This window comes from Anopheles darlingi, chromosome 2 (genome assembly GCF_943734745.1).
Source record: "Anopheles darlingi chromosome 2, idAnoDarlMG_H_01, whole genome shotgun sequence".
NCBI classification, from domain to species: domain Eukaryota; kingdom Metazoa; phylum Arthropoda; class Insecta; order Diptera; family Culicidae; genus Anopheles; species Anopheles darlingi.
The window spans coordinates 56,817,321-56,831,591 of NC_064874.1; the positions used below are offsets into that span (position 1 = coordinate 56,817,321).

At 43.7% G+C, this 14,271-nt stretch overlaps 2 protein-coding genes and 1 long non-coding RNA gene across 5 annotated transcripts in view; 1 reads left to right on the forward strand and 2 right to left on the reverse strand.

Annotated features, from left to right (window-relative positions):
- Positions 1-1,197: 1,197 nt before the first annotated feature.
- On the reverse strand, positions 1,198-2,785 carry LOC125959363 (uncharacterized). Its single transcript, XM_049692184.1, has 3 exons — positions 2,608-2,785; positions 2,258-2,523; positions 1,198-1,203 (listed from the first exon to the last, which is right to left on the reverse strand). The coding sequence occupies exons 1-3, from the start codon at positions 2,783-2,785 to the stop codon at positions 1,198-1,200; spliced, it is 450 nt and encodes a 149-aa protein (XP_049548141.1).
- Positions 2,786-2,840: 55 nt separating this feature from the next.
- LOC125948747 (uncharacterized) lies at positions 2,841-5,342 on the reverse strand. Its single transcript, XR_007468610.1, has 3 exons — positions 5,205-5,342; positions 3,002-3,138; positions 2,841-2,935 (listed from the first exon to the last, which is right to left on the reverse strand). It is a non-coding gene; the product is annotated as an uncharacterized LOC125948747 (long non-coding RNA).
- Positions 5,343-7,922: 2,580 nt separating this feature from the next.
- The window catches only part of LOC125948687 (disks large-associated protein 4-like), a 34,123-nt gene continuing 27,774 nt past the window's right edge, over positions 7,923-14,271 (forward strand). Inside the window, exon 1 of one of the 3 annotated variants that reach the window (XM_049674987.1) lies at positions 7,923-7,950. The gene's annotated coding sequence lies outside the window, so the exon portion shown is untranslated. The other 2 variants (XM_049674986.1, XM_049674985.1) reach the window with 2 other exon arrangements.

Below are 14,271 nucleotides of genomic sequence, written 5' to 3' on the forward strand. Positions count from 1 at the left end.
CCACGGAAACGGAAAACGGACGGAAAATGGCGAACTCGGATGTGAGTATTTGGTGTTTTGGCTCGTGTTCCGTTGTTCCGTTATTTGGAGGGCCAGACATCGTCCACAGGGCATCGATTTTCTTGGTCCGGTGCCTCCTTCATCCGGGTTTGCTCTCATACATTATGGGGGCGAGATATTTTTCTATTGCCAATGTTATCTTTCCAAAATTATCTCCCTAGGTTTACCCTGAAACAGAAGAATGTAAATGCGGGTGTAAAAAATGCCACTTTTACCGTCAGCAGAATGCGGCAATGCTAGGAAATATAAAAATTATGGAGGAAAAAGTGGCATACCTGGAACAGCAAGCAAATGTGTCACGCGATAAAAATCAAATGTGTGTGGATGAGGATTGCAAATTCAAAAAATTTCTGGAAAAATTGGAAGGAATGTATGGAGAATTGCAGAAGGAGTACGACGACTTGCTCCAATTCATATCGAATAAATTCCCGGATTATCAGCGCTTGGTTATAAAAGAAGTAAAACGGCAGGACATAAAACCGTTTGAAAAAAAGAAAAGAGTTGCGCCAACACGGAATAACCCAATTCCGGAACCACCAGTGCCGAAACCACCAGTGCCGAAACCACCAGTTCCGGAACCACCAGTTCCGGTATCAACAGTTCCAGAATTATCAGTACCGGAACAACCAGTTCCGGAATCTTCAGTACCGGAACCGACCCCGCCAGTTGCCGTTACGGTGACATCGGATAACTTTGTAATTTTTCCCCTAGCTAATAAGGACAATTTAGATCGTTTAGAAGTATTATTAACAGAAAAGGAAAGTTTTAGACAAAAAATATTAGATAGTTTTGATAAAAAGTTTAGTTATCACACTACGCTAAACACGTTGTTATTAAACATAATTTCTAAAAATGTGTTTGATCAATGTTCCATAAAGGATGAGGGGATAAAATTATTAAAATATGTTAATACTATTGATGTTATAGGTAAATTAATACACCAATCTTACGGAGATATGCGCCAGGAAGTGGATATCAAAAAATATTTAAAACAATTGATTTGTAGATGGAAGAAGATGAATACTGCTAAACTTGTAGAGGGAGAGAAAATAACAATACAAATTTGGTAAAAAATGAATATCAACCTAATAGCACCGGGGAAGGGGTATCTTCTATAAAATCCCACACTTAATATTTTTATATCTAGAATGATGAATGGAATAAAAACTGTCGAACAGCACGTACAAAACAAATACACATACTTTATTCGTTTTCTGATTAATTCGTATCAAATCCAATGTACATTTATCGTATGATAGCTATGTGTCTAAAGGAAAGGTTCGGGAATGAAGTAGAATTTTTTAATTCCATTAATATTCAACTCTACAACTACCAATTTGCATAGCACTTGCTTGCAACTAACTTTTGTTTGATGGTCCAAGAATTGTTCAGCCATTGGGGATTCGTATTGCAGAAGGTCAACGGCATTTTCTGCAAACGAACATTTATTATATACCCCTAGTTCTTCGGCATTTATTATGGTGTCCTCACCATCACGCATAGCGCTTTTCATGGCCATTACCTTGAAGTCTCTTGTCAAAAACCATTTTTGGGCAAATCGTCCCTTTAAAATAAATTTGTGACCGAACTTAATAGAAGAATATATTCCATCTTCCACTAAGTTTAACAATACTAGCTTTCCTCCATTTGGGTCGGCGGTAAATTTGGCAAACTGTTTGAAGTATGACAATTTCATTTTCTCCAAATCCCCTTTCCCAATAGTTCTCCTCATGCCAGCGTAATATTTTTCGAAAACCGCGGTAGAATTTTCCGGAAGCGGTCCGAAAAGCTCTACTTGCTTCGAAATATGGCAAAGGGCATGAAGTTTAAGGGTGATTCTATGATTCACCTTCTTATAGTCCGCCAAGAACGTTGCTAACAATTCTGCTGCCATTTTTGTATCCTTTCGGAAATAGCTATGAGAAAGGATACTGACAGCCGAATGTAGCTTCATGAACGATTTAGAGTCCTTTTCCTTAAGAATCTGCTGAAACAAAGCCGGACCGGCATAGTTCAACAGGTTGGCATAATGAGAAGCTCGCCAAGTTAAGTCGTTCTTAGAAACGCTCATTTTGGCGAAGCTCTTAGCCATTTTGGCTTCAGAATATATTCTGATGTTGGTAACAATTTTATTGAATTGTCTTTTCTTCCCAAAATCAGATTTCCGCCAAAAAACTTGCATGAGCTCCTTCATTACCCCCTTATGCAGGTTGTGCAGCGGGTCGCACAATAGCACCTCGTAAACCACATCGTAGTCTAAGTCAACCAAAGGTGACCTTAGCACGGACGATGTGGCTTTCCTTGCTTTGTTCTTTTTGCAGCGGTAGTGCCCTGCATAAACCAAACTGCGGAACTGGACGTTGGTTCGGTAGTTGCCGGCATATATCGGATATGATCCACCTTTCTTTGCACGGCGTGCATCACACCAGCGGCATCCCGAGCTGCCGCAGGGCGCAACTGTCCCTAAAAAACAAAAAAAAGTCCAACGTTAAAATTCATTTACAATAATTAAATAATCTCAAGTAACAATTGGCAAGAAGAAATTACCGGTGATGATGTACTGCGCCTCCATATCAGCTATTATTTTACGCAGAAAAACCGCCCGCATCTTTCCACAAATCATCGATCCAGTGGAGAGATGGTTCAACTCATCCACGAATTGACGTAGAAAGGTGCACGGCGGTTTCTTCCGCCCAAAATACATACCAACTAGCAGTGGGCTCATCGCTGGTACGTTTTCAATCGTTATTACGATTGGCCACACCTGCCTATTGGGTATTCCTGGCTGCCTCAGCACTACACCGTCCGTGCTCATGGTTAAAAAAAACCTGACGCATGTTTGGGTAATCGCTTAAAGCTTCATTGAGCATGTTGGCTAAAACATATTTTATACATCAAGCATTTTTGTAAATCTTTATAAATAGCGTCTTGTTTAACTTACCAATGCCTAAATGCCAGTAAAACCCTGTACCAATTCTCACTACTTTTTCCTCGATACGACCCGAATTTCGGAGGGCAAGCCGAATGTATTTGGAAATTCTTTCCAATTCATGCTGGGTTATTTCGGGATCGTGTGAACTATGTAAAGGGAAGAATGAATGAAAATATAATTACTTTCCTGATCACGCGGTACGGTGTCGCTGAATCTTTTGTAGAAACAGGCGCGAACGTTCCTACCGAACCGGGCATTCGCGAGTTTGTCCTACTCATCGGTACAAATCCCCCGTTATCTTCGATACCCCTACGTGATGTCCAGCATCGAGCTGATGATGAGCTCTTGAGACTGATGGTTAATTGATTGATCATTTATGCAAAAAGAATTAAATGTAGATGTGGTAGTCCAAATATTCACGAGCAGCATCACCAACAGTGTTATCCCACCTGTTCGTCACGCAGCCGCACCGTACCCTGGATGAATAACCGCCGAAAGTCGCTTAAGCTAACTAGAGTAAAGCTACTGCGACACTATAAAAATAACAAAAGGCCCATTAGCAGGCTAAAACCTCCAACTAGCGACCACAATACAGTAAATAAATACAAATCAACTTGGAACTGGGATAGAGAACGATCTGGATATTACTCAAGAAACGATTTGAAAGCGCGTTATTGAGCTCTTAGCGCGTAATTGAGTCTATAGCGCAAACTAAATTCCCCAGCCGTATACAAGAATGACGACAAAAGCTTTGTTGAAAATTACCTGAGCATAAAATCATTTTGTAACGAGTTTAAGTTAATCAAATCCATCATATGGAAGGTTCCGTCACAACGATCCTAGTCAAATTCATATCTGATGCCCATCGATCGGTGGACACTGGCAAACAAATGGTCGCTATCTATATGGAATTTGACACGATTGATCATGATCTTCAGTTACGGACGGGGTCGCTCCACGGCACCAGATTCAACGATCACGACCAGCAATGACCAAGAAGACCGTCCAGACGCTACACTGCAGTTTTGCATTCGACGATCTTCATACGAATGCAGCCTGAATTCCCGAATTGCTGCGGATAACAATTAGCTCATCGCAAGGGTCAAAGTAAGGATGATGACGCCAAGGGTAGGAACAGTATAAATAGAGTCAGGGACCAAATCAGATCAGCTCAATTCACCATCGCTCGAACAGTGAACATTTCTACTAGTTTAATAAACTAGCACAGCTACTGCATTACATTCCAAAACGTGGAATATAAAAAAATGATGACCCGACTAAGACATTTGATTCTATGCGGCACCCCGAATCTTGATACCACAAAGACCAAAGGCCGCGGTTTACAAAGCCACAAAAGTTATAACCAACCACACTACGCGCCTAAAGGGACTAATCAAAGACCGTCCTACCAAAATAACAATTATAATCTCAACCAAAAATTACAGACAAAAACCATACCACCCAAAACTTTTCCAACAGCAACAGTACCAACAGAACAAATTCCAACCAAATAACCAGACATTCCAGCAATCAGAACCAATGGATTATAGTAACTGTTAACCTACTAATGAGACAAAGGCTCTACACATAAAAACAGGTAGTCAGGAACATCAAGGGATAAAAGAACAACTGGATCAATGCACAATGCAATTGCTAAAGAAATTCAATTTCCTAAAAATGAGTAAACTCATAAAAGGACACGTTGAAACTAGTGCAATTGGTAAAACAGAAAACCATGAGAGGCATCCCCAAAAGCTGATTCCAGTTAAAACATAAATCGTTTGTATCCCGGATTCCATCGTAATTGATTAAACCTACGTGCCTCAAAATAAACGTGTTCAAAATAATAGATTTCAGGCTGATATGGTGGTATTGGCCGCATGTTGGTAGCAAAAATACCACATAATTGAATTAAAGATCGCTTTCCGAAAGCCCTTAACAGTGGCATTCACGACGGAACGAACTTCGATCATTTCGAAACACTCGCTTAACCTAAACTTAAATGTATGGAAAGTAGTATATAATACGATTGCGCAATTCGATTTTAGATATTCCATGCAGGTTGGGCTAGTTGGACGGAGGATATTCGTAAAGCAGCACACTTTCGTAAAAATCCGTTAAATCTTCTTGTATCGGTACCATCGGATCGTGATTATATAATCTATATCTATAGATCGGAAGAAACCCAAAGATTATCGCAAACCATACTTACTTTATCTCCCGTTTCAAATCTGCTGGCTTCTTGTGTTTCAGCTCTACAAACCAACGAGTTACCGGCAGGAGTGCGAAACATGCATCCGGTATGTTTCGTTAGTGTTCTGGAAGCGTCAACCAAGGAGGAGTTGATTTTTGTATAAGGCCCAACAACCTGAAGGGCAAACCATCTTGGTATATTACCAACGAAAAAGGCAAGCCAACAAAGCTGCGTCGCTTTATAACGGCACCATTATGTATGGGCTTAGGATATTCACCGTACCAGCACGGATGAAACAAATTTGTGATAAAGCATGCAGCATTATCCTAAGAAACTTAAACCCAAATTTAACAACCACCATCAACAGGTCGACGACAGGCCAATCCATTGTGGCTATATGAGCCCGTGGAGAAAGATTTTCCAAAATCTATCATTGAAGCAGATGTTGCGACGGATATTAGTAAATTGTTTGCCATAAATCGGAATCTTTTTGCAAAGCCGGATTTCTTACAACCGGCTAAACAGCAGCCAGCTCGCTCGAAGCCGCCATTTGGAGGCACCAGACCGCCACATGCAAAGCCATACGCCCGAGGACTGGCAAAAGGATAACTACAACTACAACAACAGCAACATGCAACGTGGTCAGGGATATCCGGTGGTCACCTTCACCACCACCACCACCACCATCACTAACAACTTTTTATGCAATTTTTTTAAAATGACTTACCATTTTTGCTTCACTTTGTTACGATTGGAATAAGTTACGTGCTACTGAAAAACTGAAAAACTGAAAAACTGACTGAGTGTCCTTTGTTTCACTTGCGGTCTAGGCGATTCAGTACATGCTCTAGCAATGTGTGATATTACATTGCTCTAGGTCGTTGAATGTTGGTCGGATTGCGCCCGCAGATCTATTCCACCTGAAAGATGATGCAGACCGAGGCACGTAATCATTGTCGATGGTTTCTGATATTCGTAGCAGATTGAGCAATTTGCTGTTTCGAAGCAACGAGGCAACCGCCAACATCAATACGATCACTTCATCGAAGATGTGATCCTTCCTTGAAGATCATCGTCCACAGTGTGCATGTTGGCGATATGCTCGTAAAAGCTGACTCTGCTGCAGCGATTGATTTTGAATAGCAGCAGGCACCTGCCGGATAAATGCAAGATAAATGCGAATGGTTTTGTTGAATCTCCTGCATGAGACGCTGATTGTGATTATTTCGCAGCGCGTTAAGTTGATCGTGGGTGTTATGAAGGATGTAGCCAGAACGTTATATGGCATGTATCCAACGGGCACCTGAAGATCACGTGGTAGCCACAAGCTTGGCCCGGGTGCACAGCCACGATAGCATGCATGTGGGATTACGGCCTGCAGCTGTGGCGATGCTGGTTGGGGCTGCTGCTTTGGCACCGGCATGCCGTCGGAAATGCATTCGGGTTCTTTGGTGAAGAAGCTTCTGCTGTTGTTGGATGACGATCCTCTCGATACGATCTGGAGAGCATAGCCAACCGGTGGAGATGAGATGCCTTGCGGAGGGCGCAACTGATGGGCCGGAGAGATGATCCGGTTCGCGGTTGGGCCACTTGGTACTCGAGCGTTGGATCGATCCGTTTGATGGTGCCGTACCACATTTTTGGATCCAACCGTAGCACGCCAAACTCAGCCGGTTCATACTTCCAATCCTGCACGCAAAATATACTATTGGATCAATCTCGCATTGTAGCGTCGATATATCAATCCTGCACGGGTCAGATTGAAAGATTCAACAGCAGAAGATCAGTAGAAAGGCTTTAGAGCAAGAAGGATTAGAATGGCGATTTAGAGAATCTAGAACACATATTAAAGAGTTTTCTTACCGTCTGTGGCCTTCGAAGATCACTTCTCCGAATTGCCAATAATGAATTGAACGAATTGAAGATCACTTCTCCGAATTGTCCGGCGAAAAGAACACAATATTGTTCGTCAAGAGGCTGGTACCTCATCGTCAAGAGGCTGGTACCTCGCTGGTACCTCGCTGGTACCTGAAAATAGAAAATTGGCAACAATTTTTAAACCACGCAAATTATTCCGTGGAAGAAAATTTTAGTCGCGCAAGAAATGTTTTGCTCGACTACGCGAAACAAGCAAACCTGCTATGCGTGTTTATGACCACGCTTCAATATCTCACACAAGCGATTCGTGGTTGATTTCAGGATAAAAACAACTTTCCCTAGCATCGTTTGAAAAGCATTCAAAGCAAAAGTGTTTAAATTTTAGTTACTCTAACTCAACATTTGATTCAGGATGCAGAGAACATTTTTAAATCGATTCGGTACATCTTTGATTATTAAGCCAAATGGTATAAACACGCCGTGCCGCAGAGTGAAATACAACCAGGCATTTTAAATAGGTAGTTTCTTGTACACCAAATCCTCGATCGGATTTTAGAAAAAACTTCAGAGTTTGACACTGGTGGGACTGTCAAACTCTGAAGTTTTTTCAAAAATAATAGTGGAAATAGAGAGATTAATCGTTTAAACGATCGAAAAAGAGTGAAATCAGGTACTTTCCTTGATAAAACCACCAAACTTGCCCATATCTTCTTCTTCTTATTCTTGAAACTCACGTGGTTTTGTTGATAAAAGCGCCCTGCTATGAATGTCAAACAAATTCAAAATGGTGACCTGTCAAAGCGGTTAAGAAGCTACCTGTCTTTTTAAAGTACCTTGATCGGAAGTGGGTGTTGTTGGGTGCATTTCATTTTCCAGTTTTGGGGTGGTGAGCTAAAATCCGTTCCTCTGTGGATTGCGTATCATTTTTGCGTATCGATTAACGAGAAAAGTCGTCTGATACAGATCGTGTTCGAAGTCTTCTGCGCCAGTGGACACGGTTGGATTTGCAAGCGTTTGTTGGCGAATGTGGGTGGTCAGCAGCTGGTTCTTTCATCGTGGCAGAATACCTTTTTCCGGGGATGTTTGGCAGCGATAAACGATGAATGAAACGGGTTCAGTGGCGGCACCCAATCTGTGCGAGTAGTTTTTCTTTCTGTGGCTTGAAGTGAGAAAACTTTCCAGGCGTCAATGAACGGCGAGTGGCCGCAGGTCCGGCGCTTGGTGAAAGGAAAGAATTCCAAATTCCGTCGTGCAAAAGTAGGTTACTACCAAAAACGATGCTCGGCGGTGCTCGCTGTTCGGTCCTCTCCGTTGGTGATGGTTTTTTATGTGAAAGTTGCGCCGTAGATCGTGCGAGATCTCCATCAACCCGGTTCACTGTTCTGCAAAGTGTAGAACGGTTTTGTGAATTAAATTCCATGCTGGAGTGCGAGCATAAAACGCTTTGCTGTGTGCGTGTGTGTGTGCGCCAGGAAGGTTCTGCAAAAATCCTGCCGCTTGCTGAGGGAACAAAGAGCAACAAATCCCGACCAACGAGGACGTTAACAGAACCTTCTGATGATTTGTTGTCTGCATCTGAAATTGTTTGGTAAGTTAGAGACAGAGCATGAGCTTTGTAACCGGAGAAACCGGAGCGGCGTACGTGTTTCCCATTAAAAACAATCATATCGGCACCTAACCCCGTTGCTGCGGGGTGGACAAACTCTACCCTCTTTTTTGGGACGGAAAATAAATAGAATACAAGCCCCCCTCCCCCCTCCGCCGATGCCTTCTAATTGTCTTCGCACTATGCGGATTGTGATGAGTAAGTTTGTTTATCGATCGGGGTGCGATGCTCGTGGTGGCGCTTTTGTTTACTCACGAGCATTGAGGTGTGTGCATCCCAGGGTCTTGAAAATTATCACATATCCGCTCCAATCCGTCTTTCCTTGCTCCAAGCTCATGCTCCATGTTAGCATGACTCTTATGCTGTGTTGCCTCTCCTCAGCGCAAGGCTGGTGGTCTCCTGCTGGTTCCAGTTTGTTGTCGTGTGACTAATTTTGCTGTATTGAATCATCACGAAATCACGAATGTCACAAAAGTTCTCCGAATGCGAATGGAGTTCTATTTCGATTCGATGTATACTAAGATTGTCTTGTAAAAGCATGCTCAATTTGTCGTTGTTCAAACGAAGAGCAACAATGAAACGAACTTTTCGCAAACGGGTCCCGAAATCGTATCATTTCATAATAACACGTTTTTGATAAACTCTGTTCGCTTATTGCTGATGTCTCACGTACAAGAAAACGGTTGCAGCGTTTAGTCACTTCAGGGCTGCTGCTGCTGCATGGTTTCTTTCCCTATTTTGTTCGCGAGGATTCCTCTGCACCAATCAAGTCGCCGGGTCAAGGTTGCATGTTCTGCACCTGCGTGGCGGTGCCCGGTGCGCCACTATCGAGCTCGTCGCCTCGGGCCACCAACATTATTATGCTCATTTCTTGCATCCAATGCACCCTGGTCTTTGTCTCCACCCTGAATCCGATTGTGGGCGGGTTGCAGGGAGAATTGCAAATAGGTTTCGATTCGCTATGAGCACGTTTTGGGTTTGGCATTCGCCCTATCCGCAGTGCAGTCATATCCAGGAGTACGGGTTTTGGCGAGATTGTTTAACGTTCTGTGGTTTGGCATTCTCGGGAAGGGAGCCGGGGAGGGAGTCGTCGCTAAATGCTATTAAAATTGACGAGTCCAACTCACCGGTGATCCTCACCCACGATGAAAAAACGGTGAATCTAACCGGCGAACCAAGAAGGCAAAGGTGAAAATACACAGCTCACGGGACGTCGAATGGGTCCACTTGAGGGGCGGTTGTTGAGGGTGGCTGAGGGAGGCAGGGATGGGGCGCAAGTCGGTTGGTGGATCGGCTAAGATCACCTCCACCCGCTCCAGAGGCAGCTTCGTCGAACATTAACATTAGAGAAAACTTCCGTTAGCGTGTGCATTCCTCCATTTCTCGATCTGCCGGTTTGTTCCCGTTCCGCGTTTCATGTCTGCCTGGCCCATTCGGTCTCGGCTGTGGACCATTTCTATTCCTCTTTCCCTCTCTCGTGCAAGCAATCGCAGTATATTTTACCTTTCCCTAGCTGCAGATTCCAGCACGTCCAGCTGGTGGCTCCATTTAACCGTGACCATCATCAGCCGGCCAAACCCACCGGTGGCGCTGGAGTGCGCCTCCGTTTGGCCAATGAAAGGTTGGCAACAGGCGAACGATGGCTAGAGCAGGGGGCCAGCGCACTAATCCATGGGAAGATGAGTTGTATTGCCCTGGATGGATGGATGGATAGAAGGATCAGGAACACCTTAAGCCCCCTATACACGTTAAGATCCGTCATATCCACGGTTGCTCTGTCACGTTCAGCTGGCAGAGTCAATTTGCACGTCATACAGTCAATTTGCTGTCAACGACCGAGAATGTCGGTTTAGCTCGATTTTTGTGGATAAACCTACCGGCGTTCAGATTGTTACACGACGTACAAAATTTGGTCATTTTAACGTGTGAAGGGAACTTTACGAAGTAATACAAACCCACACACTAGCATATTGAATGTTTCGTCTTGAATCACGATCCATCCGATTATCATTTTCTTCTCTTCCGTTGTCTCCTTTCTCATTTGAGATGAAGGAAGCAGCCTAGCTTTATATTAAGCCATTTGGATTAGCAAATGTCTTCTACGATGCCGGGGAATGGTTAGCCGGAACGATTCTTATGTTTAGCGAATCATAACCAACACGTTTGGAATGCATTGTTTACTGTTCTCGTGGGCGAGAATCGTACCAACATCTCACGTTTGAAGCTCATTTTTACGATCATGAGAACGATCGTGTCAAAGTGTTGCCACTGTTGCCAAACATGATTCCCACGGGTTTTTGAGGTGTTCTATTTGATGCGCTACTGGAACACTCGTTTTGTTGCGGAACAATAAACGCGCAAGAAAGGCGAGAATAATGTTTATGACAATCGGAAAAGCGAAATAGAACGAACTAGCAGGAGGGTTAAAAAAGTAGCAGGATTTAGGTTTAAATGCTTATATTGTTACATTTGAATTATTTCATTGAACTCAGATGCGGATCGTCTTTTCGTCTCGTAGCTACCTAAAATGCTTTCAACGGTTGTTTTGAGTGGCATCCATCTTGATGCTGTTCTAACATTTGCGGTCGCCAACAGGATACTTTGATTAATGTATTCGTTTCGTCTTAAATCTCCCTTCCTTTTTAAAATGTGGCAGAGCACACGGCAATAGCGAACTGAAATAACCTCTCAGAAATGTAGTTGCAAAAATAGTAACGCGATAGAGAGTGGCCACACCTGTGTGCTCTATTTATTTGCCCGAAATCTCGAAACATGCGCAACTGGTTAATCCACACCCACGGTATGTAGTGTAAACAATCGTTCGTAATAAGGAGCGAAACCATACGCAACTTTAGCCAATGCGTTGTGCTTCTCTTCTTCGATAGCCCTTCCGTGTGCTGTTTCGATCACTCGATCTCGCTCTGCGCGCTCCATTCAGCAGCTTCTTCCATCCGTGGCGGATCGCAGGTTAATCACCGATGGAAAACAATGGTGTACCGGGCGTGAAACATCGGTTTTGCGTTTTCGTTAGCAGCATCTGCAAGCTTTGCCGCCGGTTGCGCCGTGACTGTTCGCGGTCACGAAATTCACGGTCAGTAGGCGATGGCGGTTGATTTACTGGGCCGAACTGCCGAGTTGCCGGTTTGGTCTGAACCTCCGGAGTTTATTTGATTAAACTCGGAATATGCCAGTAAACGACCAGTTTTGCTGTAAACCCCATTTATTGTTTTCCATTCGCGATGTGCGATGCGCGATTGTTTTTCGGCCGTGATCATCGAATAAGTACTAACTCCTGCTTGTAGGAAAGAGATCCATCCATCGCAGCACATTGTTGGACGGAGGTGTGATCATCGGAGTGAAACGATCTTGCCTAGCGGAACGAAAGAAGCCACTCATGTCTCTAAGGGATCTATCTAGCGTAATGAGTGGGATGTTGGTGTACCGTGATGTAACCAACGTGAAAAGATTAAGTTCTAGGGGAAAGCAGTTGGGAGTTGGAGCGCTTGGCATTGGAATCGGTTAAAGTGCCCATATATGACTTCAATCGATTGGATTGGATTCGCTGTAGAGAAAGTAGATTCTAAAAAATAACCTAAAGAATTACCTCAAGAGCACCGTAGACGATTGTGAATAGTGTCTGACTCCTTGGTGTTTTCGCTGAATTGGCTTAAGGATAGGCTAAAGTTAATTCGGGCCAAAAAAGGGTGATTTTTCAAGGTTTTTTATGTCCATAAACCGCCTTTCCGCCTTTGTCATATTAAACTACAACTTTTTACGAAACTTTGTTATTACTTTGTTAAATAAGTTTAATAGTCTTGGCTACTGGTAAAATAGTGTGCTAATAAGATGTTCCAAATTTCTAAAGGTTCGGTCCAGTAGATTATTGAAAAACCGCTCCAAAGAACAAGATGCATTAAACCATGTATAGAACACAGTTTTTCAAAAATCAATACCTTTGTTAGTTTTGCTCCGATTGTTCGAAAAAAAATATACAATACTTTGGAAAAGATTAGCATTCATAAAACAAAGTCACTAAGAAAATGAAATACCTTGGCCTTCTTAATCACGATCGAGCAAGACGAACCATGGATTCGCGATCTCGGCGGCAGCAGTACAACATTGCCTCTCCGAAGAGCTACCATCCCGTACCTTTCGTAATAAATTTATGATTGTATCTACATTACCCCGCGGCCGTGCGCGACTGAATTCGCGTTTTCGTCGTCGTGATCGTTATGAGCAGTATGTGGAACCGTTAGTTCTTATTAGTCTGTCTTGCGAAGCGAATCAAACTCGCAAAGGCGCGTCTTGCCCGCTTGATGTTCTCGGTGCTCACCTCCTTCTCTTCTCTGGTGTTCAGCAAGGCGGAACTTGGTTCTGGATTCTGCACCGATGATGCTATTTTTTGCTGTTTGCCGATCGTCTTCGAAGTGTTGGAAGCGCGTTAAGACTGGCAGGTGTGATGCTTTTGCGTCAGCTGGCTTCTATACGCTGGAAGCTAGGGCACGAATGGTTTGGTACGAAAGACGACATGTCTGCGGCCACCGGATTGGCGTTTGACTTCATTCAGATTGTGTCGCTTTGGTTCAAGTGCCATCTTTTAATGAGAGACGAGTAATGAGCAGATATAAGCCGTCTCCGTCGTCCATTAGTAGTCTGAGGACGCGTAAAACGGAACCAATCCCTTTGGTCTCTTTGGCGGAATGCTTGGTTAATAATATCTCTTCACCCCATAACGGTAGCAGCCGCGGTCGGAACGGAATCGTTCTCCTTTCTTTCCATTCCATTCGCGATCGCCTCCAAGACATATTTGCTCCATTAACATTAACCTTCCGTGAGCCATCGTGTGGTTTTTAGTGCGGTTTTGCTTTGAAGGTGTTGCGGCTAGCTACTCCAAGCGGCCACTGCCTCCGAGTAGCTCCGGTTCACTCAACCATGCCTTAGGCCGCATTTCCTTGCAGAGATCAATGACACCACATTGTTTGTTTTGGCAATGGTTTGGCGGTGGTGGCAATAGTGCTTCACACCAACCAGCCAGCCAGCCGGCCGCCCATTACGGCATATCATGAGAGGTTTTTCTTTAAATATTTCCATCGTTCTGAATCGTTCATCTTGCGTTGTTGACAAAATTAGAAACTTTCTGAGAGAGGAAAGCCGTCGCACCTTCTTCAGCGTGTCTTTGCGTGTGAGTAACGCAGAATGACGCGATCATCTTACTCGCATGTCTAGTCACCGTGTCCACGACACTCGCATCTCTCGCTTGAAGCATGAATCACGGTCTCGCATGACGCGAAAGACATTTTATTCGTTGATGACCAACGGCATCTTTCGCTATGGCATCAATTTGTTTGGGTAATTATCGAGCATATTTTGATACGCATCAACCAATTTCATCTCTTTCGTTGATCGTAAAGACGCAGCGCGGCGCCGCGAGCCCGCGTCGCGGCGGTCACATCCACCGCTCTCCAGTGTTACAGTTACGCGATCATCATTCGTTACATGTGATGGTTTTGGTTTTTCTGATTTATTGCCATTGTGCGAGAGTCGCTAGGAAGAAAGCAAATAACCAACAAAGTACGGTAAAGTTTTAGCACCATGTCATTC

Bases quoted from the DNA above. Each gene is read 5' to 3' on its own strand.
- LOC125959363 (XM_049692184.1), bottom strand. From the start codon at position 2,785: ATGAGCCCACTGCTAGTTGGTATGTATTTTGGGCGGAAGAAACCGCCG. The intron at 2,524-2,607 runs GTAATTTCTTCT...TTTGTTTTTTAG, and splicing joins GGCGCAGTACATCATCACCG to GGACAGTTGCGCCCTGCGGC.